We start from the raw sequence: 27,500 nt of genomic DNA on the forward strand, positions 1-27,500 counted from the left end.
CTCTCTCCCTTCCGATTTTCTCTCCTTGCCTCTCTCTCTCTCTCTCTCTCTCTCTCTCTCTCTCTCTCTCTCTCTCTCTCTCTCTCTCTCTCTCTCTCTCTCTCTCTCTCTCTCTCTCTCTCTCGATAAAGAAGTAAAATAATAAAATATCGAAAGTCTGAATCAGTGTGTTATAAATTTTGCATCAGCCCAGCATAATTTAGTAAAGCCACTTACGGTACTAAAAGTAAAAATAAAGTAGAATTGTCGTTGCTTGGAAAGAGGAGGAAAAAGCTTTACTGTCATAGCGCGCATTGCATGATGGAGTGAGCGTCTGCCATTAATTTCGGGACGTGTAGAAGCATGTTGTGTGGAGGCTTACTCTGTAGAAACGGAAAAATATGAAAGTTTGAACATGTCAGAACTCCGAGCGGGAAAATCGGAAATTGTAGGAGTGTGGGATACTAAGAGTCTTGTACAGGATTTCATAGGATTTTTGTATAGGGTTTTTGTAGCAAATATATATAGTCCTGTGAATACGTGAATACATACATATACGTAAATACTTACATGTATACACGGACGAATATTTGTAAAAAGACAATTAAACTCAGGATTTTAATGTGAATATACGAAACACCAGGATTGAAACATACATACATACATACATACATACATACATACATAAAAGGACGGTCATATAAATAAACAAACACATATATCACCATTATTTTTTCCAACTTTACATAAATGAATCTCCCTACCCTCCTCCCACCACCCCCACCAACACCTGCCGGTCCATTCCAGGCCTCGTTACAACCTCGTTCATCGCTGCACATTTTTCCCTGCAAGTACACGTGAAAATGGACCCATAGACAGATGGACAGCTCACTATTTTAATGCGTTAAAAAAAAAAAAAATCTATCACAGATCTCCCTCTAAAAAAAAAAAAAAGAAAAAAGAAAACGGGTCATCATGCGTTCCTCTCCCAAAACAGACAAGCGAATGTGGAAGTAAATGTATAGAAAATAATAAATACGATGTTGTTTATATTGTTTTTTTTATTTATTTATCTATTTTTTTTATTTCTTTTTCTTTCCAGGATCCAAATGTCTGTCCCACTCACGCTACCCTGTCACCTGTTCAAGGATTCATTTCAGCTCGAGGCGAACCAGTGAAGCTCATGGTTTTCTATATTCGCGAGAGATTCATTTCAACATGCTTAAATTACGTAATTGGGATGCATTTGGCGGGAACAGCCACGACTAGAGAAAGGGATAAGGTGTGAGATTTGCCTTCCTAGAGAGAGAGAGAGAGAGAGAGAGAGAGAGAGAGAGAGAGAGAGAGAGAAATAATAATAATAATAATAATAATTAACATATACTGTTTAATTTTTACATTTTAAGTTCTATTTCTCTTGGTGGATTTATTTGTAGTAACTTGAATCATCTACTGAAAAAAGATCAAGATTCTGTGTGTGTGTGTGTGTGTGTGTGTGTGTGTGTGTGTGTGTGTGTGTGTGTGTGTGAGCCAGCCTACCCAGCTTGCATTATTTTCACTGAGTCGTCTGAACCTGAGATGTAACGATTAAAATTTCGGGAGGCGCCGTTGCAGTCATGTAAGATTGACCGGTCACCGGGCGCGGCTGGCGGCAGGGCGTCTCTCCCACACACGCTTCTTTTATTTATTTAATTTTTACTACTACTTTTTCCTCCAGCGAAAAGCGAGAAAAAGAAAACGAAAGGTTGAGAGAGAGAGAGAGAGAGAGAGAGAGAGAGAGAGAGAGAGAGAGAGAGAGAGAGAGAGAGAGAGAGAGAGCGCTACATACAAAAAAAAAAAACCCATGCTCGTACTCTCACCTCTTTTTTCCCTTATGCAATCATCTCCTCCTATCTCCATCACGCATTATCTGTGTTTCGTAATCCGGGCAGAGAATGATGATGATAACACCGCTGCACGAGGAGGAGGAAATGAGAGGAGATGGAAGATAGCGAGGCATACTTCCTGGTGATGCGAATAAGGGGGAGCAGAATATTGGGCTAAAGAAAGGAGGAGAGAAGGAGGGAACGGAAATGTCCTCTTTGGGATGACCTGTACTAAGAGAGAGAGAGAGAGAGAGAGAGAGAGAGAGAGAGAGAGAGAGAGTTGGGGAGGGGGGCAGACTGAATCCCAGGCACAGATAGACTAAGATATAACATGAATATATCCTTCCCTCGTCGAACAATAACGGTGTCCATAGTTTCCTTCCAAATACTTCATCTGGGTTCGATTCCCGGCCATCACACAATCAAAAAGACTTTCCTCGTTCATTTATCTCCTAATCTGACATATCTTCATGGCCATTCATATAAAAATCACCATTAAAATACATGTTGTAACTGAATGATAGGGATGGATAAATACTTAACCTTCATACCTCATACAAGAAAGGAAAGATAGGGGAAAGAAAAGGATATGTGGTGAGGCGATAGGAGGAAGTCTGATAAGTATGATAACTGGCAGAAAGATGGATAGGAGAGAGAAAGAGGATATTAAATGTGGAGAGGGAGGGTCAAGTGAGTGTTACGTGTGGAGGTAAAATGGTCCAGGTGACGGAGAAGAGACTGCAGGTGAGGGAGGGATGAAGGACTCACCTGATTGGAGGGAAAGAAAGGAGGAGGCAGAAGAAGGCATGAAAAAGAGGTGGGGGAGAGATGGAAGAGGAAATCAAGGAGGGTATGAAGCAATGATCACTAGTGGACGGAGAGAGAGAGAGAGAGAGAGAGAGAGAGAGAGAGAGAGAGAGAGAGAGAGAGAGAGAGAGAGAGAGAGAGAGAGAGAGAGAGAGAGAGATGGAACAAAGGTATTATATGTAGTAGTCCGTCTCTCTCTCTCTCTCTCTCTCTCTCTCTCTCTCTCTCTCTCTCTCTCTCTCTCTCTCTCTCTCTCTCTCTCTCTCATTGACAATTCATATTTTGACTGCACAAAACGTTTCACTGACGGATTCAAGTCCCAGAAATTGTACAAAGAGACAGTCACCGCCTTTTTCAACAATAACTAAAAATATAGCGTAAAAATTATATTACATTGCATTCTAATGACTTGTATTGGAGGGATATAGACTAAGAAGATTTCGTCTTTCACACAGTTTTCTTTTTTTCTCACTTCTACCTCTCTATTTTCTTTCACGACTTTATTCTTTTTTTTTTTTCACCCTTTTGGTGTGAAGGTGAAGACGAGAGGTACAAGTAGTCTTCAAAAAAAAAAAAAAGCTGCTCATCCTTTTAAAGTTGAGTAAAAAAAAAAAGAGCTGGGTTGTTTTATTTCGTTTACTGTCTCTCTTGAAATACTCCAAGTTTCAGTGAGGTGGATAAACATCAGGCACAGATTTCCAAAGTATGAATAACGAATTGAATTATGAATTGCATCGATGACGGCGATGGAAAAATTTAATGAAGAGGAACACATCAATTAGTAGTTTGAAGATTTTTTTTTTTTTTTTTTTTTTTTAGCTGTTAATTTAACTTTAGTATCTCAGGTTCATTTTCACTTGCTCATTTCGAGGATTTTTTAAAAGACTGAACTAAAGTATCACAGTAAATTCGTGCAAGAAAAATCCCCTTTTACCTCTAAGTTCAGCCGCGTTATACAATTCCTATTTGTAAACTAAAAATAATTAAAAATACTAACCTACCAGACTTGTTCAAAATATCACTGTCAGCTGATATGTTGTATGTGCACTCCATAACTTGTACCTCACGCTTTCCATCTCTCCCTTTATATTTTGTACCTGTATATCAAATTTCATAACATCTACATTATACCTTATATTTTCTGTCTACCTGATACTTAATAACTTGCATCTTATCCATCATACTTTATGCTTACACTCTATCACTTCTAGAATCAGTATGATGTCAAGTAGACGCTTCATTCCTTATATACATTTAATGTGAATAGTTGCTGCAGCTACACCTCCACGTTCCTCAAAGGACTTTTTTTTATTTTATTTATTTATTTTTTTTTTTTTTTGTCAGCACGCGAAAGATACTAAAATAAAAACAATGCTGTGTCAGATAGACTCATAAAATACTTACTTTATTCTCACCCGAGAGATTAGACAAGAAAAATAGTGGAAAGAAAATGAAAAAGTGAAAATTTGTCTGGGGAAAAAAAGAAAACGGACAGCGAAAATGCGTCATCGTGACAAAAGAAAGAAAAAATAAGTTCATCAAACAAAAGTCACGACTAATTAAGAGGGAAATAATTGCACTATTAATCTTTACACTATGGTCGTTTAAGTAACAAATTAGAGGCGTGAGGGCGTGCGTGCGCTATTAATCTCACGCCCGCGCCCGCTGCTTCGCCTCGACTGCCTGCGGGGAAGGGGACGGCGGCAAAAATTATATACAATGTCGCCGAAATTATATCTGAAGGAACGGACAGAATTAAATATGATTAAAGCGAAACGCAGGGACATGGCGTCTCTCTCTCTCTCTCTCTCTCTCTCTCTCTCTCTCTCTCTCTCTCTCTCTCTCTCTCTCTCTCTCTCTCTCTCTCTCTCTCTCTCTCTCTCTCTCTCTCTGGCGAGGTCGGTGAGTGAGTCGTGGAGGAACATTTGCGATTCACGTCACGGTGTTTGTCGGTGTTTTGCCCACGCGTGAGGCTTAGTTTGCTTGTTTGGAGTGTGTGTGTGTGTGTGTGTGTGTGTGTGTGTGTGTGTGTGTGTGTGTGTGTGTGTGTGTGTGTGTGTGTGTGTGTGTGTGTGTGTGTACTTGGGGAATCCCTATTTTTCATTATCTTTTAGTCTCTCTCTCTCTCTCTCTCTCTCTCTCTCTCTCTCTCTCTCTCTCTCTCTCTCTCTCTCTCTCTCTCTCTCTCTCTCTCTCTCTCTCTCTCTCTCTCTCTCTCTCTCTCTCTCTCTCTCTCCTGAAGAATCTATAGTAATTTTTCTACTCTAAAACTTTTATATTTCATGTTCTTTTTAATTTTACATACCTTGTCACATCCACTAGTTTAACTTGCTGGTAAATAAATAAATAATAATTCTGTATAAGTTTTGGAATTTTTTTTAAACTTGTCGGGCTGTGAAGCAACATTACACACACACACACACACACACACACACACACACACACACACACACACACACAGATAGATAGATAGATAGATAGATAGATAGATAGATAGATAGATAGAGAGAGAGAGAGAGAGAGAGAGAGAGAGAGAGAGAGAGAGAGAGAGAGAGAGAGAGAGAGAGAGATGGTCAACTTCCTTGTCGTATGTAAAGAGAGAGAGAGAGAGAGAGAGAGAGAGAGAGAGAGAACCAGCATCATAAACTCACCTTAACCCTACCTGTGCAAACATCACTCAAATACTACACATAAAACACGAAGACCAGCGAGGAAAGCTTGATAATACACAGTCAGTCAAACCTTGAAGAAACATTGAGAGCAGGTCGGGAAGAAGAGGACGACGACGATTACTGACAGAACCTTAGATGGGGAGAGGGACTAGCAGCGGCAGGAGACTTGAGAGAGGAGGAGGATGAGCAGACATGGGGGCGGACTGGGGAATGCATATCAAAAAACACGGTAACAGGTTGGATTTCTCGAGCGGCATGTCCTGAAAGCATCATAAAGTAAGCAGATGGTGACTCAAAAATGGCCTTCTGACGCACACAGCTGGCAAAACAGACCATCTAGCGAGGTATATGCAACATCTGCAATGCAAGAAAACGTCTCTTCCTCTTACTGATATTTTGGTTGCCGGAAAATTGGAATTCCGGCGGGGTACGCTCTGCAGGGTGTTGTCTGGGGAGTAGGGAGGGTGTGATGGGTTGAAGGGAGGTCGTCCAGGGGTGGGGGGTGTCGTGTGGGCCTCCTGGGTCGTGGCGTTGGTCGTAACTTTGGCCAGGTTAGTGGAGCCCCCGTGGTCGTTTTGTGGGTTATGGTGAGGAGGAGACGAAGGTGGGGGTGGGGTAACAGGAAGGGTAGGAGAGGGAGATGGTAGAGCAAAAGGGGGAAGAGAAGATGGATTAAGGTGGCGGATGAAAGAGGAGGTAAGGAAAATGGGTGATAGAGGAGGAAGTAGACAAGATGAAAGAGAAGGAAGTAGATCAAAGGAGATGCAAGAAGAGGAGATGAAGAAAGAGATGAAGGAGGGGGTGGAAAACGAACTGCCAATGAAGGAGAAGGACGTAGAGTAAGAGAGAGGAGATAAGACAAGGGAGATATAAGAAGTATAGGAGGGGGAAACCAAGGAGGAAAGAAAAGATGTGGAAGTGAAGGAATTAGAGAAAAGAGAGAGTATAGAAATGGGAAGAAGCAGATTGAGAAAAAAATAAGTGAGGATAAACGAAGAGGAAAGTGGAATTAGGTGCAGATAAGAGAGATAAGGAGCAGGAGAGAGAACACGAAGAAAGAAGTAAAAAAAGAAATGAAAAGGAAGGTCTAGTGGAAGCAACAGCATCAGTAAGTGTAGTTGTGGTGGCGGTGATGCTGCTGCTGCTGCTATCAATACGTAACACTCATTGCACTGCTGTAAGCCAAAATCATAAAGAAAAAAAGATATCACTACATAAATGGAAATCAGGCAAAACCTTTCACTGTTGCATGGGGAAACTCGTCGGTCGGTGCTTTCAACTCTCACTAAACGGAAACACTTCTTTTTTTTTCCCTCGCCTCACTAAATGCCACGTTCGTATTATGGGGTGTAAGTGAGGGAGAGTACGAGTGTCAGCCATTAATATCCCGGGGTGTTGCGGGTATCAAGCTTCGGCCGCGGAATAGTACAGTGGTAATTTCTTTAACATGCAAATATCAGGCATCTAATTTGCATACCAACAAGGCGAGAGACTCCAGGTAGATACGTGGAGTTCGTAGGTTGGTTCTTTCCTCCCCTTGTCCCCGCATCCCCCCTCCCCAACGTCCCTTCCTCGGCCCCCCCCGCCACTTAAAAAAAGAAATGGGAAAAAGAAAATTCATTAGCTCCTCACTTTCCAAAGAGAGAGAATGCGGAAAAACTAACTTTAATTGGATTTTTCTTTAATTTTCACGGAAGGAAAGAGAAGAGAGGATTTTTAAAGTATTATTTCCTCTCCTTCACTTTCCTTGTTGTATTGATTCTACTTTTATTTATTTATTTTATTTTTTTTTTTTGGGAGGATAGGGGGAGAGCGGAGAGAGGGAGGGGAGCTTTTTAGAGACTGTTGATTTTGTGCAGGGTGACACGGCGAGTCTTTTTCCTTTGTTCCGTTGGGGATTATTGTGCTCATTTCCGTACCCTTTGTGCCTGTGTGTGTGTGTGTGTGTGTGTGTGTGTGTGTGTGTGTGTGTGTGTGTGTGTGTGATACAAAAGTCCTTTCCCCGCTAACATACTAATTTTCTTACTGTGTTTTATTTCTGAAGAGTTCTATGTGGTTTTGTGAGGAACTTAAACACGGGAGGATTTTCTGGCGGCTATTATACAATTATTTCTACATGGTCTGTATGATCACCAACACACGGTCAATAATGTTGCAGTTTTGTGAAAATGATAAGAGACTTACTTTATACGGTTACTTTAAATACTCCTTTTCATTTGAAGGAATTGCAGCTAAAAATAAACCAACTAGTCTTTCTCATCGCCAGCTAATACAACCAGACACAAATACATGACTGATGCTGGTCAGCCAAGGAGGAAATTAAGATGGAAGATATTAATAACAAAGCGATACACAGTTCTTTAACCTCAACACCTCAATACTTCGCACATCACGCCTCCCTGCATCTCTGAACCACCGCCACTCAGCCTCACAAATCCACTTTCTCTGATTCACAGCACTAAAAGCAATGTATGAGATTTTCAAGCATCTACAAGAAAGGTGATTAAAAAAAAGAGAGAGAGAGAGAGAGAGAGAGAGAGAGAGAGAGAGAGAGAGAGAGAGAGAGAGAGAGAGAGAGAGAGAGAGAGAGATTTTGCAGTTTCTAGGTAGTACAGTATTTGGAGGCGGCTATACAGCAAGGTGCCTCAGAGTGGTTAGTAATAATATTAAGGTAGAATGCGTCAGATACCAGTGAAAGGATTAATTAATATCACCTGATTTTCACCTGGTACTGTATCCTTCTCACCTGTCTCTCCTTTCTTCTCCACTACTTGCTTGCATTAATTTTACTGCTCCATTCTGCCTCACTCATTTCCTTTCTCCCTCTACTGAACGTCTCATGATTTCTCTCACATTTTCCTTTCCTTGCTCCTTCCTTTCTTCTCTGGCGCCTGCATGTTCTCTCCATTCTCTCTCTCTCACTTTAATTTCCTTTTCTCTACATTATATATATTTATTTTCCTGGACTACTTGACTTTCACCTAACCATTCTCGTCTCTCTCTCTCTCTCTCTCTCTCTCTCTCTCTCTCTCTCTCTCTCTCTCTCTCTCTCTCTCTCTCTCTCTCTCTCTCTCTCTCTCTCTCTCTCTCTCTCTCTCTCTCTCTCTCTGTTATTTTTGTATCTATTACTGAACATCGCCTAGTTTTCACCTAACATCTTTATCATCTTCACCCTTCTCCCTCTCTTCTCTTCTCTTCCCAGATTTATCTAACCTCCTTCCTCACATCCTCACCTTAATTCCCATCGTTCCCATCCCATTCCATTAACTCAGCCCCTGACACACTATCCACCCCCCCAACACCCCCACACACACATACTCCACCAGCCCACCTACCTGCCCACCTACCTGTCCCCCTTTTAGTTTTGTTCCCAACAGGTGAGAAGAAAAAAACAAATTTGTAGCGAATCCACAAAATTTTCTCTCCCCCTCAGCCAATTTGTAATTACGGTGGGTCAGGTGAAGTGACACCTCTCTCTCTCTCTCTCTCTCTCTCTCTCTCTCTCTCTCTCTCTCTCTCTCTCTCTCTCTCTCTCTCTCTCTCTCTCTCTCTCTCTCTCTCTCTCTCTCTCTCTCTCTCTCTCTCTCTCTCTCTCTCTCTCTCTCTCTCTCTCTCTCTCTCTCTCTCTCTCTCTCTCTCTCTCTCTCTCTCTCTCTCTCTCTCTCTCTCTCTCTCTCTCTCTCTCTCTCTCTCTCTCTCTCTCTCTCTCTCTCTTGCTCTATTTTCCTGTCTCCCTCCTCCTCAGTTTCCTATCTCTATTTCCATCCTGTTTCTGCGTCTTCTCCTCTTTCCCTCTCCCTTGTTTTCTTCTTCCTTCCATCCTGTCTCGTTTGTCAGACCTTAATTCCAAAATGTGGCCAATTTTCATTACTCTCTCTCTCTCTCTCTCTCTCTCTCTCTCTCTCTCTCTCTCTCTCTCTCTCTCTCTCTCTCTCTCTCTCTCTCTCTCTCTCTCTCTCTCTCTCTCTCTCCTCTCCTCTCTCTCTCTCTCTCTCTCTCTCTCTCTCTCTCTCTCTCTCTCTCTCTCTCTCTCTCTCTCTCTCTCTCTCTCTCTCTCTCTCTCTCTCTCTCTCTCTCTCTCTCTGTGGTGGCCTTGTCACAGTTCCCAGTCCTCTCACCCTGTCCTCTCACCTCAGCGCGGCACAGGCTAGGGAGGCGGCAGGTAGCAGGTGTCAGAGCGGTGCCCCAAGTAAAGAAAACATGACATTAATATTCTTTTGCTCTTGTATAACCCACAAACCCACAACTCGGCCAGCGCGTCCAGTTTTTTTATTATTATTCTTGCTCTCTTCCTCTTTCTCTCTCTCTCTCTCTCTTTGTATCTCCCTCGTGGAACAAAATATATGAATCCTATTTTTGTTTTAGTGTATTTCCCCGTGATTTGGTTTTTCTATTACTTGGGTGAACCTGTGGAAGATTTTCATACAAGTTGTCCGTCATATCCGTCAGTTTTCTTTGGTTTCTCTTTTTTTATCTAAAATTTCTGGGATATCTGGAGTTTCATCGTCTTCTTGCGACCATTTACGTACCTAATCTAACCCAACATTACTTTTATTTTATCTATCCTGCTGTGCTTCATGAGTGTTGTGCTACTGTGGTTACCTTGCATCTGTATATCATCAGCTACGGTTATCGTCTTCTGTTATCTCTCTTCTCCTCTTTTCTCCCTGCTTGTCATCGCCTGCCTCTTAATTGAAAATGTGGCCAGGTGTGGAATATTCATGTAAAATCAAAGTGGTTCTAGCAATCTTACGACTTTGAGCTCGGTCTGGCCTCCGTGTTCTCTGTCTCTCCTTCATACCCTCATATTCACACTTCAACACACTTCCACTCTTCCTCCCTGACACTCTGACACTATTTCTAACAACCTTATACCATCTTTTCCCTAACCTTCATTCCTCACACTATCACAGTCTTCGTCACCCTCGCTCCCTCATGCGTCCTCTCTCACTCCCTTACTTCCTTATTCCCTCCCGATGACTCACGAAGGGATCCATATTTTGTGTGACTCATTGTGACTCATTCTTACTGTCCTGTTTACTTTTTACACCTACATGTATTCCTTCTCCTCCCTTTGCCCTCTCCACTTCTCCCCTCCATGCCTTCTCCACCGCTCTCCACTCAAACATCTTTTCTTTCATGCTTCCTCCTCTCCTTCATCCCTTCTCCACCTCTTTTCCACTCCTCCACCCCTTCCCTCACCCCTTTTGTGTCCTCTTCTCCAGACCTTCTCCTACCATTTTCCAATCCTGTACCTTTTTCCTAGACACACCTCTCTAGTGGTCACATCGATTCTGTATGTTCCACGTATAGTTTTCATCGTGTTTGTTGGCATCTTTTTTCATAAGCTCCGGGAGACGTTCACTGTACCCTGATGGACAGCTGAAGAAAGCCTGGGTATTATCAATGGGTGCCTGGCAGTGTGCATTGTTGCGTAACGAGGGGAATGAAAGAAGCTGGAAGGAGACAGGAAGGTCAAGTTTGTGCCACATGAAAGAACTGAGATCTTTTTCTCGTTCACATTTACACCAAAGACAAAAACATTCCACATCTTCCTCTTCACGATGCGGATATGATTAATGACAGATCGTGTGTTGAAGTGTGGCATTTCAGTTTGCTATCCGTACAAGAACAGTAATCTTTTTCTCTCTCACTTTTACCTCAAAGACAAAACCAAACCATATCTTCCATCCTCTACATGATGCGAGTATGATTAATGGCTGATCGTGTGTTGAGACGTGGCATTTTCAGTTTGCTATCCGTGAACGTTACCGCTGTGCAAGTCTGCGATGAGTGGAGGATCGGAGGCTTTGAAAGAGTCACTCACTTTAGATACTTCAGGAGACCAGAACATAAAAAAAGAAAATGAATAAAATAAATCTCTTACACACTACAGCCGAAAGATTAGTTGTTGTTTTTTTGTCAGTAATTTTGTTTCATATCACAGGACTAATTCATCAAAAACAACCCTGATTTTCAACACGCATCCGAAAAATAAACACTTTTTATATCAGTACATTAAAAAAAAAAAAGCAGCTACGTATACTCTTCTCATTACACATCAACGAAAAAAAAAAAGAGAAAATCAACCAATTTCAAACACTTTCACATCACCACCACCACCACCATCACCACCACGATCACCACCATCATTGACAGACAGAATTATTGATTTCGAGGCGCCGTACCGAGGGAGTCATAAGGTGCAACCGTGGGAGAGAGGACAAACGACGTGGTGAGAGGAAGAGAACAAACACGCGGAGACCGTCAACTCTTAACTCGCATCCATCTCGGGCTAGAAGGAGTTTGCCGCCAGATTACCGCGGCGGCATTTCAGCGGCGTCAGATTACAAGGGCGGGAATTGCGTGGCTAGCCAGCAGCGAGGGCCATACAGGAGGCCATTTGCGTCGACACCGGACTGCGGCTGGGATATTTGGTCCCCTCATAGCCCGACCCGGTGTGACGAATGGCGGGTCGGAGGAGAGGAGGAAGAGGAGGAGCGGGAAGAAATGAAAGAGGAAAAGTAGAAAAAGGAGGATGAGAACATAAAAAAAATGGAGTAGTATGAATAGGAAGAGGAGGAAGTGAATGGAAAGAGTGTAGCAACAATAGGAAGAGGGAAAAAAGGCGAAGGAAGAAATGGAAGGGGAGGAGTATGAGGAGGATGAGAGCATAGGAAAAATAATAGTATGAATAGGAAGAGGAGGAAGTGAATGAAAAAGACCACATCAACAATTGGAAGACGGATAAGAGAAGGAAGAAATGGAAGGGGAAAAGTAAAAGGATGATGATGGCACTGAAAAAATGAGGTAAGAGGAATAGGAAGAAGAGAAAGGGAATGAAAAAAGAGCAGCAACAACGCTATAGCAAATGGAAGGAGGAAGGAAAGAAGGAGAAGAGCAAAAAAAAAAAAAAAACAAGTAGAGCGTGGAGGAGCAAAGTTAATGGAAGAGGAAGAAGAGGGCATAGAACAGGCGAAGGCGGAGGATGAGGGAGGAGGAACAAATGGCTAAGAAAAGGAAGGGACAAAAAGTAGAATATGTATGGCTAGAGAAGGAAAAGCAAATTACCGGAGGGAGAAAAATGTTTGTCGAGAAGATGGAGGGGAAACAGGAGGAAAATTGTAACTGAAGGAGAGGAGGAAACCGCAGTGGATAAAGGAAACAGAAAGAATAAGCATCTTCTTCCTCCTCCTCCTCCTCCTCCTCCTCCTCCTCCTGCTCCACCTCCTCCTTTCTTCCCTTTCTCCTCATCTCATACCAGGGGGGGGGAGGGGAACACAGGCCTATAGAATAGCGTATAATACGAATACTAAAGCAGATAGCCTCGTTATAAGCCAGCCGACATTCTATTCCTCCCTCCTCCTCCTCCTCCTCCTCCTCCTCCTCCTCCTCCTCCTCCTCCTCCTCCTCCTCCTCCTCCTCCTCCTCCTCTCACGTCCTCCGTGACCTGCAGTACCCAGACAGTAACTAAAGGGTCAACTTACAGACCAGACTTCCACTCCATGATTCTGTAGTGACCAAATTTTTATCCTCTCTCTCTCTCTCTCTCTCTCTCTCTCTCTCTCTCTCTCTCTCTCTCTCTCTCTCTCTCTCTCTCTCTCTCTCTCTCTCTCTCTCTCTCTCCCGAGTACTTTATGGAAGGAAAGCGCTGGCATTCTGTACCTTTTAGAAAATATTTACCTCCATGGTGGCCTGGTGTGTCTCTCACTTTCTCTCCATTTTTTTTCGCGATTTTTCTTTTCTTTTTTTTCTTTTTTTTTGTGTGTTCGTTCGAGTGTCTGCTTCAGGAGTAAAAAATATTCACGAAAAAAAAAAAAGTTTACGTGTCCGTGCCTCGTACTCTTGATTGAGGTGAAAAAAAGGAGGCTGTAGAATGAATGGTATGTATTGTTAATTTTTCATCCTCTTTTTCTTTTTTTTTTTTTTAGCAGGGTTTATATTTTCCTTTAGCTGCTATGGTCCCCCCAGGTCAGCAGTGGAAGTGTTGTAGCAGGAGAGGGAAAAGTGAAGCATGTTACAAGTGTCTAAGGGGAGGCAGGGAGGGAAGAGGGCAGGTGGAGGAGAGCAGAATGAGGACTGGATGAGTTATTGCTGAATACCGAGTGACAGATAGACAAGCAGACAGACAGACACAGTTTTATGAAAGCGAAAGGTGGAGGGTAATGGCCGAGGAAGGGAAGAGATGATAGAGGCAGAAACAATACGACCACGGGCGGTGCGCAAGAACACACACACACACACACACACACACACACACACACACACACACACACACACACACACACTCACACACAGATCTGACACTGGAGGAGCTGCTACAGAAAAGCGAAGAAAGGCTTGAAGTGGAGGGAGTGGAGGGTCGGCTATGACCTTAGACCGCCGCGCGCCACCCCACTCCCGCCACCCACCAACACTGGCGCGCCCGGCTGGACTTAAAGGCGAAGGGGTGCACCTCTTTGCCTTCCGAGTCAAGGTGGGAGGGGGTGGCCATTACACTCGCTACAGTAACAGGTGTGTGTCATTATCCCCGCCGCGGTGTTATGCTCGGCGCGGCCCGCCCACCACGCCATTAGGAGGCAGGCGGTGTAGGGCGTCGTTACACAGCATCAGGACTCGGTGAGAGGGGGACGCACCGCCATTAGGCTCGTTATGTCTGTAATTCACCTTCACGACCACCACAGGCAGCTCGCGGTGTACTCAGGAGGTCGTCTTTAGCCCCCGCCACCCTCCACCTCCTCCCGCCACCCCTCCCCCCCCGTCGCGCAACAGGCTCAGGTCGTAATACGGGACGTTCCCTCGCCACACTCGATGACACACTTGCCAGCGACACTTGCCGGTCACTTCCGCACGGTCTGGTGCTTCAGGGGACGTCACGTTCCTCGCCGCATGAAAGTAACGCTTCCCGGGCCCTTCACGCCGCTTCCTCCCATCATTACGCACCAGTCAGCGATTCCCCGCACCATTACCTCGCCGTGGAGACGCATCAGTTCAGCACGACGCGCGATAAATATAATCAACACGTGATCAGCTGCGAATGTCCCAGGCGTGTCCAAAGGGTGCGCGTCCTTACGTAGTGTTCATAAAATTAATTTGCCATGGAAATATCAGAGAGAAACTCTACATCATCACAGTTCTGTCGAAAACTAGTCTACAGGTGAATTAATTTGATTCAATGACTCGTCCTTTTATCAATTACATAATGAGGCGGTGGTGGGGCGGCCCTTCGCGTGGGGAGATTGAAGCGAGTGCAGCAGTGTCGGCCAGCCTCCACCAGGTGGCCAACCGCCCCACCTGAGCACGGACACCTGTAGCCTCTCGCCCAGGTGCTCCCCTTTAATAGCAAGCCTTCCGGCGCTGCAGCTCACATCCCCCCACCGCCTCCAGCACTTTGATCCACCCCACCACCGTGATGTCCATGTGCCGCCCTGCCGCTGCAGGTGACGCCGACTGCTACCGATGGAAGCCTTGTCTTCTGGGTGTGGGGGAGGGGCGGGGGGACAGCCGTGGGTGACGTAGTGGAAGTATTACAGAACATCAGTTACCGGGAAAAAGTGAAGTGAACTGTGAAAATTGAAAAACTGAGATGTGACCCAGTAAAACGCGCGCGTGCGCATACACACACAAAAGCAAACACACACACACACACACACACACACACACACACACAGACACACACACACACACAGACACACACACACACACACACACACAAGAACAAACAAACACACACACACACACACACACACACACACACACACACACACACACACACACACACACACACACACACACAGCCGTGGAGACAGCATTATCGCCTCGTGCAGCAATGCCTAGACATAATACCACTTAAGAGACCGAGCGTCGCGGGAGTATGCCGAGGTTCAGTTATTGTGCAGATTAACACAACCCGGGTCGGTGAGCAAACACACACACACACACACACACACACACACACACACACACACACACACACACACACACACACACACACACACACACACACTCTATCCTCGGGCTGCTTATCTTGGCTGGATTTGCTGCATATTGACGGACGCAGCAGTGACTTGCATCCACTCAGCCTGTTATGGCCTTAGGGACTTGACGGGGGGAAGAGGGGAGTCCTTGTAAGTGCGGAGGGCGAGGAGGAGGCAGCAGAGGGTCGTGAAGAGTAAGGTGGAACACACACACACAGAGAGAGAGAGAGAGAGAGAGAGAGAGAGGAGAGAGAGAGAGAGAGAGAGAGAGAGAGAGAGAGAGAGAGAGAGAGGAGAGAGAGAGAGAGAGAGATTTTGTGGTCATGGTTTGCAATTGGCTGGAAAATTAGACCACCTAAAGGATGTCCTCATTTCAGGGGTCACAGAACGAGAAGACAGGGCACCTCCCTCCTCCTCCTCCTCCTCCTCCTCCTCCTCCATCTTTCCATTAGGTCTTTCTCTTTTCTTGAATCTTTTGATCTACGTCGTTCTTTAATATTTTTTTTTTCATTTGCATTCCCTTTCATCTTATTTATTTCTTTATGTTATCGAACATTTTTGCTCAACTTTCATATTATTTATTGATTGTAATATCGCAATCAATGTCTCTCTCTCTCTCTCTCTCTCTCTCTCTCTCTCTCTCTCTCTCTCTCTCTCTCTCTCTCTCTCTCTCTCTCTCTCTCTCTCTCTCTCTCTCTCTCTCTCTCTCTCTCTCTCTCTCATTTGCAACACTCCTTGTCCACCGTTTTTTTTTTTTTCCTTTATTCCATAATTAGTTTCCTCCCTGTATTTCCTCGTTACATTCTCCCTCTCCTCCCCTTTACTCTTGTTTCTCTCGTGCATCTCTCCGCCTCAGCATGCTTTTCTTTTCCGCCCCTTTCCACCGGTTTCTTTCCCTTTTTCGTAGGTCCGCGGCGGATGGAAGGAAACGAAAAAGCGAATGAATAAAAAAGGCGGTTTAGTTTATTTTCGTCCAGGTCCATTCTTTTGTTTATATTTTTGTTGGGTTTCAAATTGTTTAGTTTTGATTGGTTTCTTTGTTCGTCTATTTCCGTAGCGGGGATTGGGGTAGAGGTGAATGCAAACGCGCGCGCGAGCACACACACACACACACACACACACACACACACACACACACACACACACACGCACACACGCACACACACACACACACACACACACACACACACACACACACACACACACACACACACACACACACACACACACAGTGTACAAGGTTTTATCTTTTCTTCTTTTATCTTTCTCATGTTATTTTTTGACGTATTTTTCCTTTCCCAGCTTTCATTCTTACTATTTCTTCCTTTTTCTTATATTTTTTTTTTCTGGCCTTTCTTATATTTACATTCTTGTTTTTTTCCTCTCCTCCTACATGTCTTATCCTACTATATTCCCTTCCTTTTTTTTTTTTTCCTTTTTCTCTTATATATCTCTGTATCTTATTTTCTCATATTTCAGTTGTTTCTTTTTAAATCCTGTTTGGATCATGCCTTGCTGTCAGCATCTATTCTTTTATAAGGAATAATTGGAATAGATTTCATGTTTCTGTCTTCTCTTATACCGTAATTACTATCTAATACTGGCGCATTGGGATGTTTTTGTAGCGACTTTTTTTTTATTATTTCTCATTAATATTATTGTATTTGTAGTCTTGTCTTGAAAATATTTTGCTTTACATTCCTGATTTTCTTTATCTTTATTTTGTCTTTATCTTTATTTTGTCTCACGTCTCAAGCCTTTGCATGATTAGCCTCTAGTCTTAATCGTAACCTTTATTTTATTCATCCAATCCCTTCTCTTGCTCCTGCTGATATTAATGAAATAACAGTTCTTGCTCTCATCCACTCTAAGAACTTCACTTCATCCCATCCCAAAGTTCCCCAACACTCTTTATCTTCTGCATCACTTCGTTTTACTTCTTCCCCAATTACAAATACCCTAAGTTTCATCATTTTACTTTTCAGACCCTTAGCTTTTCGTATTTTCCGTTAATTTATCTTTACATCCCCAGCTATTCTCACTCATAATATTTTCGTATTGCAGATAATCTTCGAATTCCTATATATCACCCTTATTTTGCCCTTTCAGTCCCCTTCTTTTGTTTTTATTCATATATCATTCAAATCTTTTGTTCCTCACCTTTTCTTCGTTGATTCTATACCTGTACTATTTCATACCGTGGTCTCACTTACTCCCTTCAGTCCCTCTCTTGCATATTTTCTATTCCTTTACTATTTCAATCCCTGTCGCTTCCCGTCCCTCCCAGTCACGCCCCCGTCGCCAGCCAGGAGCCCCAACACTCCTAGCCATTGCAGGCTCACACTTCCCACACTTTCCACTCATTCCACCCATTAAAGTTTTAAAACAAATCCGCTGAGTAGCAAACAAGGCTCACCAGCTTTGCGTGACGCTCCTCCCTGAAATGTTTGCTTGGAAAACGTATACGCGGTCTTGTACTGTACGTGCGTGTAGAGGAAAACCTTTGTGTTGCATAGTTCATTCTGTTTTCGTAGCATTTTTTGTTTTGTTTTGTATTGTTTTTTGTTTTTTAAGACTAATATTTTTTCTTTTGTAATTTTTCATGTTTCAACGTTTTCTATTTTTTTCCTTGCGCTCTGTAGTTCAAATTGAAACGAGGATAATTTTTCTTTGTGTGTGTGTGTGTGTGTGTGTGTGTGTGTGTGTGTGTGTGTGTGTGTGTGTGTGTGTGTGTGTGTGTGTGTGTGTGTGTGTGTGTGTGTGTGTGTGTGTGTGTGTGTGTGTGTGTGTGTGTGTGTGTGTGTGTGTGTGTGTGTACGCGCGCCTGTTTATCTATCTGTGTATCAGCAACATCAGTAAGCAAGTAACCATACCGAGCTTTTATACTTAAGTGTTGATTACGAGTATTTATCTATCTGGGTATCAGCATCACCAATAACCAAGTAATCTTAAGCAGCTTCTTTACTTACCATTTGCATTCAGTTGATAGACATAAATCACTAATAAGTCTCAAGCATAATTACCATTTCAGTAAGTTAGAGACACTTGGTAACACCCACTTCTCTCTGCACCTTTTGAATATACTCAGAAAACAGTGCAGTAAATTTCTTCTCTTCGCCAATTAGCATGTGAAGTTGGGGTGGTGAGTTGGCACTAACATCTCAGAGGGACTAAATGACTAACACTCGCGGGGTGCTTTGCTCGTGGTGTTCAGCCTTCTCTTAACACTGCGTTCCATTGTTACAGAGTCCAGCGTCTGATTTCCCCAGCGGCCTTTGACTGATGAAGAGAAGAGCTGCTCCACCTCCGTCCTGTGAAGAGTGTTGAGGCACAGGTGAGGAGGAGGAGTAGGAGGAGAAGGGGAAGGAGGAGGAGGAGGAGGAGGAGGAGAGCCACCAAAATTCCTGCTCCTGCTTCTGCTACTGCTGCTGCCGTTGCCGCTGCTCCCGCTACCGCTGCTGCTGCTACTGCGCTGCTATTGCTGCTGCTGCTGGTGCTGGAGTGAGGAAACCGACAAGACTTAGTGCTCCCAAATGTTGGGAAAAAGGGAGAGTGATGCGGCTGTGGTGGTGAGAACCTTTAAAGTCGGTGCTTTGGACGTCAGAGAGAATAACCTCGTTTGAGGTGTGCGTGTGTGCGCCAGTGCGTCTCAGTGAAAAGCATGACTGATTCGTGGCTCCAGTAACAGACTTATTACTGAAACTCCAAAAGCGACGGCTTTGAGGACTCGTGCTTGCGAATTATGAGGAAAATACCTCCGTGAACCACTGTGAGGGGGAGGGCCGCGTGAGGCCTTCGTGTGGCATTTGACGAGGTCATGGCTGCCTCGTGAGTGTGTGCAGGCATGGGCGGGCGAGCAGCGGGCGGTACAGCAGCTGATCAGAGAGCAGCCGGCGGCACGCGCTCGAGACTCTAATTGCCGGGAATCAGCAAACTAATTGAATAAGAAAAGCTTCATTAACAGACAACAACTTGAAAACCTAGATCCAACCCACAGCAGCTCCTACCGGCAACCAAAGCTGGCCTTGCTTCCCCCCCTCTCAGCACACCGACACCTGCCCCACTGCCCATCAAACACGGTCATCTGAAGTGGTGGATATGACTGGGGCGAACGGGTGTGCGGGGGTCGTGACAGGGTAGCGGGGCGGCCCCAGAATGAAGGAGGCGGCCTGTGGACACTCCCAAAGCGACCCCGCCCCCGAAATCACGAGCACGCCCGGCACACTCTTGAGACAGCGCGCCGTCTGCCGCCTCCTGCCGCACCATGAGATAGCGACAGTGGCGGCAGCCACAGTAGCAGCAGCGATCTCAGCTCTCGCTAAAGCGCCGCCAGATAAATAGGACAAAATGACGAACATGTACGCCGCGTACGGGCCGATGCCCACCAACATCAACATCGGCTCCATGTCCAGGCTCAATGGCTCCCTGGACCGGCGGGCCATCGTGGGCCGCTCCGCCACCCTGGGCCGCACCCCGGCGCCCATGGGTCGCTACCCACCCCCTACCCTGGGCTGCTCCTACCAGGACCTGCGCCGCTCCAGGGAATACTTAGACATCAAGCACGGTCCAATGGAACCGCTACAGTCCTTCGACTCCATGAGTGTGGGCGCCGGCATGCTGAGTGGCTCCTTGGATGACTTTCCCACCCCGCCCACCTCCACCCTGGAGCGGCGACGCAATGGGGGCGTGGTGACAGGCTGCAGCGTGCATGGCGGGGGCACGCTAAGCCGGCCCGGAAGCCGCCGCGGGTCACGCTACGACCTGGCGGAGGAGCGGCGCGGAGGGTGCTGCGGCAGGAGCTGCTGCACCCTCACCTTCTCCATCCTGGCCTGCCTCCTCATCCTCAGCGGCGTCATCGTCGCTCTCTACTTCTTCATCAAGCGTACGTCCCCAGGCTCCCTTTGACCCCTTGGCCCTTCCCCGCACCCCTGCCACCCCCTGGCGCCTGTGTCTGCACCCCACATTGTGCTCATAGTATAGATGTCACCCCGACCCCGCACCCCGATTGCCCTTGTACACACACACACACACACACACACATTGTCACCTAGCACGTAATGCCATGGTGCCATGATTTTATTAGTGGTGGAGACGTAAAATGAACGTGTTAAAAGGAAAAGAAGAGAAGAGGAACACATCACATGAATTTTTCCACCGATCCCACCACAGAGCTTCCCCTTACTTTTTTTTTTTTTGTATTGTTTGCCACACACGAGCTAATTTGTGTTGTTTACATCCGGGGTGTAGATTTGCATGAAGTATGGAGTGCCCTGTTTTGCGTGCAGCTTGCCTCCGTGTTTGCCTGTTCACCGAGCGACCCGTGTTGTGTTGTTTTGTGTTTCTTTTTGTTAGTGTGGCTGTGTTGTTCATGTGTTGCACGTTTGATGACCTTTAAGTTGCATTGTGCCCTTTGTACTTCGTGTGTGTGTGTGTGTGTGTGTGTGTGTGTGTGTGTGTGTGTGTGTGTGGTATCCTATGTTTATTGAAAAGAACACTATTTTTTTTTTCCTGTTAGCATGAATATTTTTTTATTTATTGTGGTTATAATAGTAGTCGTAGTAATGGTGGTAGTAGTAGTAGTAGTAATAGTAGTAGAAGTAGTAGAAGTGGTAATAGTAGTAGCTGTAGTAGTAGTAGTAGTAGTAGTAGTAGTAGTAGTAGTAGTAGTAGTAGTAGTAATAGTAGTAGTACTGTGATAATAATTAATGCTGTGTTTGTTTTAGTAATTGTGAGAAGTGGATTGTTGTTGTTGTTGTTACAGTATTATTATTATTATTATTATTATTATTATTATTATTATAATTATTATTATTATTATTATTATTGTAACTATTATCGTTATTTTTATTATTGTATTTGTTGCTGCTGTTTCGTTGTTACTATTCCTTACTGTATAAATTTCTCATGGCCATTCTTTTCCTTTTCATGGATTTTTTTTTTTCAGTACATTCCGTTTTTAGTGGTGTATGGGAATCCTTTCGGCAATTTAGTGTGAGTTATTAATTTCCTCTTTCAGCAACCGTTTTGTTACTTTCTGTTTTGCATTTTTATATTCTCTGCATGTGTTTTTGTGTGTATTTCCATATGGTTTGGCACGTTTTATTTTTTTGTTATACATTCGTTTCCCTTCTTTTTTTTCCAGCACGTATGAGTGACTGAGAGAACACCGTTTTTTATTTGTTTTATATATATATATGAAAACATTTATTTGTTTCTATATTTTTTCACCATATTCCACCCATGGCTCTAGCTTTCCTGTTTTTATTTGTTGTTATTCACTTGCATCATTCTTTTCTCTTAATCTGAATCTTCATTAATCCCTTTCTCCTCTCCAAGCCTCTCTCTTTCCCACCATTCTACTGTTATCAATTATCAACATTCCTCTATGACATCTTGCAGTGTTCTTCCCGTCTCTTCAAGATACCCCTCCCTCTTTCACGCTGTCTTCAAGTCTTTCACTCATATGTTTACATCACTCCAGTATCTCGCCTCTTTACCATATTTTCCATCTACCTATCATTAATTCATCTTTATCTCTTCATCCGTCTTCCTTTCATCTACCATCTACTCTTATTCTTCCTTTGTCATAGTCGCTACTGCATTTTATTTATTTATCTTTTTTTCACTTCATCTAGTTTTCTCTTCAATAGTTTCGTCCTCTGTATCCTCCTCCAGTCACAGTACTAATTGTAGGTCCTTTGTCTCTCCCTACAGATGTGCCGTATGAACCTCGCCCGCCGATCCAAGAAGGTAATGTGCCGAAGATTTTGAGTCCTTCCCCTGTTTTGTGTGTGGACGTGTGCTGTGTGTGTGTGTGTGTGTGTGTGTGTGTGTGTGTGTGTGTGTGTGTGTGTGTGTGTGAGTGTGAGTATGCAAAAGGGTATTGTGGCTTTACTCCATTAAGGCCCAGTTTTCCCAAAAAAAGATAGAGGAAACTGAATCGAGAGAAAAAAATGAGTTGCTGCTGCCTGAAATGTGTTATACGTACAGCGAAATGGCGGTGCTGGGAACGCGTTGCTGTGTCCGCCAATTGAATAATCCTACCTGTAGAGATTTGTTTTATTTTATTTATTTTCGCATATTTTAGCTTTTGTTTTCTTTTTTTTCATTTTTTTTTTCATCCCACTTCCATCGAGTGAATAGTTTCCTTGATATGTACGTGTGTGTGTGTGTGTGTGTGTGTGTGTGTGTGTGTGTGTGTGTGTGTGTGTGTGTGTGTGTGTGTACGATTTAATCTTTTTTTTTTTATTGCACCCAGGTATGTGTTCCATTTTGTGAGTGAGTGCCTTTTTTTCATTGCCACATATATATACAGATTTATTTGTTGTTTTACCTTCAACTCAACTATTTATTTATTTTTTCCTTTCCTATCAGTGTCTTTATTGATTCGAATACCCAGATATCTACTCCGTTTTGTGAGTGATAGTATCTTTTCTTTAATATTATTTTCGCTTACTTATATATTTTTCCCCCCTCTCAAGATATCTCGTTATTAATTCAAGTAAAAAAATTAAACAATACTCAGAGTAAGGACGAACATCTTTCCTTTCTTAGGTAGGGTTACTTCCATATGAATTGTAAAGGAGATGAAGGAAGGGAGAGAGGAAGGGAAGGAGAGAAAAGGAGGGGTGTCTTTTGCCTCCTGTTCTTCCTCCCACGGTCTTTGCAGCCTCATCGAAGTTTCGTTGGGCCTAAGAGCAGTTTTGAATTTTTATTGCGGTGTGTTGCAGCCTGGTGAGATGTGGTGGTGGTGGCGGTGGTGGTGGCGATGGCGGTGGTGGTGGCGGCGGTCTTCGTCGTTCGGGGCTCGAGGTGGGAACCGAGTGTGTTGTTGTCGTTTTGTCTTAAAGTTGTGCTGAGGCCTTGAAGGGAAGTTAAGTTTTGATACACGTAGTAGTTTTACGAGGCTCTCCTGTGTGTGTGTGTGTGTGTGTGTGTGTGTGTGTGTGTGTGTGTGTGTGTGTGTGTGTGTGTGTGTGTGTTTCGGTTTGTTAAAAATGTTATACGAGTTTCTTATTTTTAATTTATGTATGACATTTTTTGTTTTATATTGTTTGAAATGTATAAGAAACATTTGTGTATGTACAGTTGGTGTGTGTGTGTGTGTGTGTGTGTGTGTGTGTGTGTGTGTGTGTGTGTGTGTGTGTTTCCGTTCCTAGCAGTTTCGAGCCATAGGTAATACTACTCCAATTCTATTATTGCAGTCGTGTTAGATACAATTTATAATTTCCCATTTTCACGCCTTCCTTGTACACCTTTCTACGTCCTCGCGGAGCCTGTTCTCCGGTGTCCCTCACGGTGCCGCCGCTGCATCGTTTGGGCGTCTCTGAAGGATGTGACCTGGTGTATAATTGATGCCCGATTTTTATTTATTTATTTATTTATTGGTTACATCGTGAATAAGGATGAATATAGGAATGATCGGTCTGAGTTTTTTATTTTTTTATTATGTGCTTGCTGGTTTATCTCAAGTTTTTCGTCCATTTTTTATATTGTTGAACACATCAGGTATTGATATAGAAAAATGTTTTAGTACCTATATGTACGCTGGTTCTATTTATTATTAGTAGTAGTACTAGTAGTAGTAGTAGTAGTAGTAGTATCAACATGACTATCCAAAACAAATACTTATCACTTCACTACGACGCCAGCATACAAAAGAACAAATAATAATGGCTAAAAAGAATTGATGAAGAATAAGACCCAGACAATTCATTCATAAACTGCTCAACACCTGGATCTTCGCACCAAGGAATCTCACAGTACACGGCGAGCCCCGCACACAAGTCATCGCAGGGGTATTCTTAGTCTTCCTCATTTTCCTCATCCCTGTGCGAAATGTTTTACATGAATACCGTCAGCCGTAAGGAAGAGGCGAGGAAGAGAATGAGAGGACGGAAAGGGCAGAGAAGCAGGAGGTGGGATCAACAATTCTGCGCGTGGTCTTGAATACACAAACTCATGGAGACGTTAAAGATATGCTGATGAGATGAGAGAGCAGCGACTTTTTGAGGATAAAACGAAACACAGAAAATACTGAGAGAATGAACAGAGGGCGCTGGAAGAATTAAGAGCTGGAAGACACGTTAGAAGTGCACTGATGAGATGTGTACAAGGGGTGACTTTTCTGCAACAAGATAAGGGAAAACGTGGCCAGTGTTTCAATTTAGCATTTCTTAGCTTTATGTGTTAATATAAGAGAATGATTAAAGCTGCTTAGTTGCCGCTTTGCTAAACCATCAGGTAATTAAAGACATCAGTGTGTAGCAACTAATCATAAAAAAAGACATTTGTTGATAGAGAGGTAATGAGAAACGGACAAATAATATAATTCACACCAGCGGTAATGTGCAGCAGCTCCCAAAACTAGCTTTAAAAAATAAGAGGTCTACATTCTGACACAATGAAGGAAATTATTTGACGCGTTTGGTGATTAAGGTGGCAACAGGTGGCAGCCCTGCACACTAGGGGTAGTTGCCGTGTATTATGACCTGGGAAATATATCGGCATATCAACATCACGTCAAGCCATGCATACCAACCTTACCAACACGACACTTGATCAGACAGCTGGCTTCATATTGCTCATCATACCACAGTTCGCACTATATTTTAAAGACAATTGTGGGTGTTACTGTACATTCAGATCTGGAGCCACTGAGCGTAGCACCAAGGAGTAGACAGAAGGCGCTGGAGGCAGGAGGCAGAACAAGAGATAGAGGCACTGAGAAGCAATGAAGTAACAAACCCACACAGATCTCAAACCGATAAGGTGAATGTTCCAGTCCTTCAGTCATCAGCATTACCGCCCAGGGCTTCAACCCTGACATCGGCAGCATGGGAACGCCTGACTGGTGCTTTGAATGCTGCAGACAACCACCCCGTCATTCTCCGGACAAACAGAAAGCAAGCGTGATGTGCCGTTTCTCTGTCAAATCACGCCTACCAGTATTTGAGGGAGGAGAAGGAAAAGGAGGATGAGTAAGAGTAAGAGCATCATACTAAGAGAAGGAAGAAGGAAAGCAGCAGCGGCAGTAAACAAGGAAGCAGTGAAACAACAACAGAAGGCGTAAAAAGAAAAAAGCACCGAAATCAGTGATAAGTGGAGGAAGAGAAACAGGAACAGACCAAAACAGCGCTGACTGGCCCGAGAAACGACACACGGGGGGACAGAAGCTGAAGGAAGAGGAAAAAACAACAATTAGTACTAAGAGAAGAGAGAAGAAAGGGAAACAGAAACGGGCAAAACAGCTGAGTGACCCGCAGTTATAGATAACCACCAGAATCAGTACTAAGAGGAGGAAGAGAAGCAGTAGGAAACCAAGAAAGCGGTGACTACAGACAAAACAGAAGTGGAAGCAGCAGGAAGGGGAAAGCACCAGCAGCAAGAACAGCGGCAGTAAGAGGAGGAAGAGGCGCAGACAAAGCTTTCCTGATTGTCCCTCGAGCTTGAGTGCTTCATTCCGACTCCCACACGATCTCTCCCGTTGTCAGCTGATTCTTGATCCTGCATCGTGTCCTTGGCCTAGATTGGCTCTTCCCTTCCTAATGGTCGATTTTCATTGGTCGTAAGCCACTGAAGCTTGATTGGCTGGGTCTTAAGGGCAGGCAAAGGTGGGGAAGGGGTGGGGATGTGTAGGCAGGAGAGGTGCAGTGTTTGGGTGTACTAGTGTAGTCCTTCAGTGACGCGCTACGCTCAGTTTGGGGACAGGAAGGGAGTGCTTCTGCCCCTTTCCTCCCTTTGTCTTGTTGGGGAAGAGGAGAAACTTGTGTTCTTTTCCTCTTCTTCTTTTGTTTCTTGATTAGGGAAGAGAAGGTTGTATTTCTCTCTCTCTCTCTCTCTCTCTCTCTCTCTCTCTCTCTCTCTCTCTCTCTCTCTCTCTCTCTCTCTCTCTCTCTCTCTCTCTCTCTCTCTCTCTCTCTCTCTCTCTCTCTCTCTCTCTCTGCTTTTTTATTCTTGTTGGGAAAGGGGAGAAGGGTGTGTTCTGCTCCTTTCCTCTCTCTCTCTCTCTTTCCTCTTTCTATCCATTGTTTCATGTTGGGGAAGAGGAAGAAAGCGTGTGCTGCCTCGTACCGCCTTTTTCTTCCCTTGTTTCTTGTTGGGGAAGGGAAGAAAGTGAGTGCTGCCTCGTACCGCCTTTTTCTTCCCTTGTTTCTTGTTGGGGAAGGGAAGAAAGTGAGTGCTGCCTCGTACCGCCTTTTTCTCCCCTTGTTTCTTGTTGGGGAAGAGGGAAATATTGTGCCCCTCCACGTTTTATCTGCTGACGGGGTAATGGAAGGAGCCGCTGGAAGGCCCATCAAGCCGTCTAGCTGTCCGCCCCGCTCAGGAGCTCCGCCTCTTCCACCAGGTTCACATTACTCGCCTGAGAATTACTTCTGACGCTCGTGTTTCCTCAACTGTGATCTACGGCCTGCTTGAAAAAATAAATAAATAAAATAAAGAACTATAAGAACGCTAGAAAAATTTATGAAGATGAGTCGTTTTGTGTAAAGTTTTTATGTCCCTTCATTTAGATCATTAGTATGTATTCACCTATGACCTTTAAACGTTACTCCTCCTCCTCCTCCTCCTCCTCCTCCTCCTCCTCCTCTCGGGACTCGTGGCATAGAGGTGGTATTTCTGTGGGTACAACGAGAACTGATTCTTTGTTTATCAGTAAAGGGAGGAAACGGGGAAGGAGAGGTGGAGGGAAGGGGAGAGGAAGGGAAACCTACATTGTGTCCACTGTCTACCCCTCTTCCCTTATTTCCATCCCTCCCTCTCCCATTCCTTTTTCCTCCACACTGGTCTATTTATATCTCCCTCCCTCCTTTCCCCTTGGCTTCTTTTACCTGCCTTTCTCGTTCTCTTCCTCCACTTACCTCCTTCCTTTCCGTCCGCTCCTCCCTCCCTCTCCTCCTTGTCTCCTCCATCTTCTTCCTCCAAGTCTGCGAAGAAAGTAAAACTGCCCAAAGACTGTGTGGTAATTGGTTGAGCTTGAGGAAGAGAGAAGGAGGAGAAGGAGAAAGAGCAGAGTAATTGGTAAGAGAGAGAGAGAGAGAGAGAGAGAGAGAGAGAGAGAGAGAGAGAGAGAGAGAGATGCATACGTAGATAAAATAGTCAGTGAGGATAAGGAGACAAAGAATTAATAAGTTTCCACGAATGATAAAGTTTTTTTTTCTCTCTCTCTCTCTCTCTCTCTCTCTCTCTCTCTCTCTCTC

General features: G+C 44.2%; 1 protein-coding gene across 5 annotated transcripts in view; it reads left to right on the forward strand.

Annotated features, from left to right (window-relative positions):
* Positions 1-18,265: 18,265 nt before the first annotated feature.
* Positions 18,266-27,500, forward strand: part of LOC135105832 (agrin-like) — a 136,079-nt gene continuing 126,844 nt past the window's right edge. For 3 of the 5 annotated variants that reach the window (XM_064014435.1, XM_064014436.1, XM_064014438.1), the window contains exons 1-2: positions 18,271-20,182; positions 22,015-22,050. In XM_064014435.1, the coding sequence (XP_063870505.1) occupies positions 19,648-20,182; positions 22,015-22,050 (571 nt within the window). In that variant the 5' untranslated portion in view covers positions 18,271-19,647. Of the gene's footprint in view, positions 20,183-22,014; positions 22,051-27,500 lie in introns of all 5 variants that reach the window. The other 2 variants (XM_064014440.1, XM_064014437.1) reach the window with 2 other exon arrangements.

This window comes from Scylla paramamosain, chromosome 12, assembly GCF_035594125.1.
Source record: "Scylla paramamosain isolate STU-SP2022 chromosome 12, ASM3559412v1, whole genome shotgun sequence".
NCBI classification, from domain to species: Eukaryota; Metazoa; Arthropoda; class Malacostraca; order Decapoda; family Portunidae; genus Scylla; species Scylla paramamosain.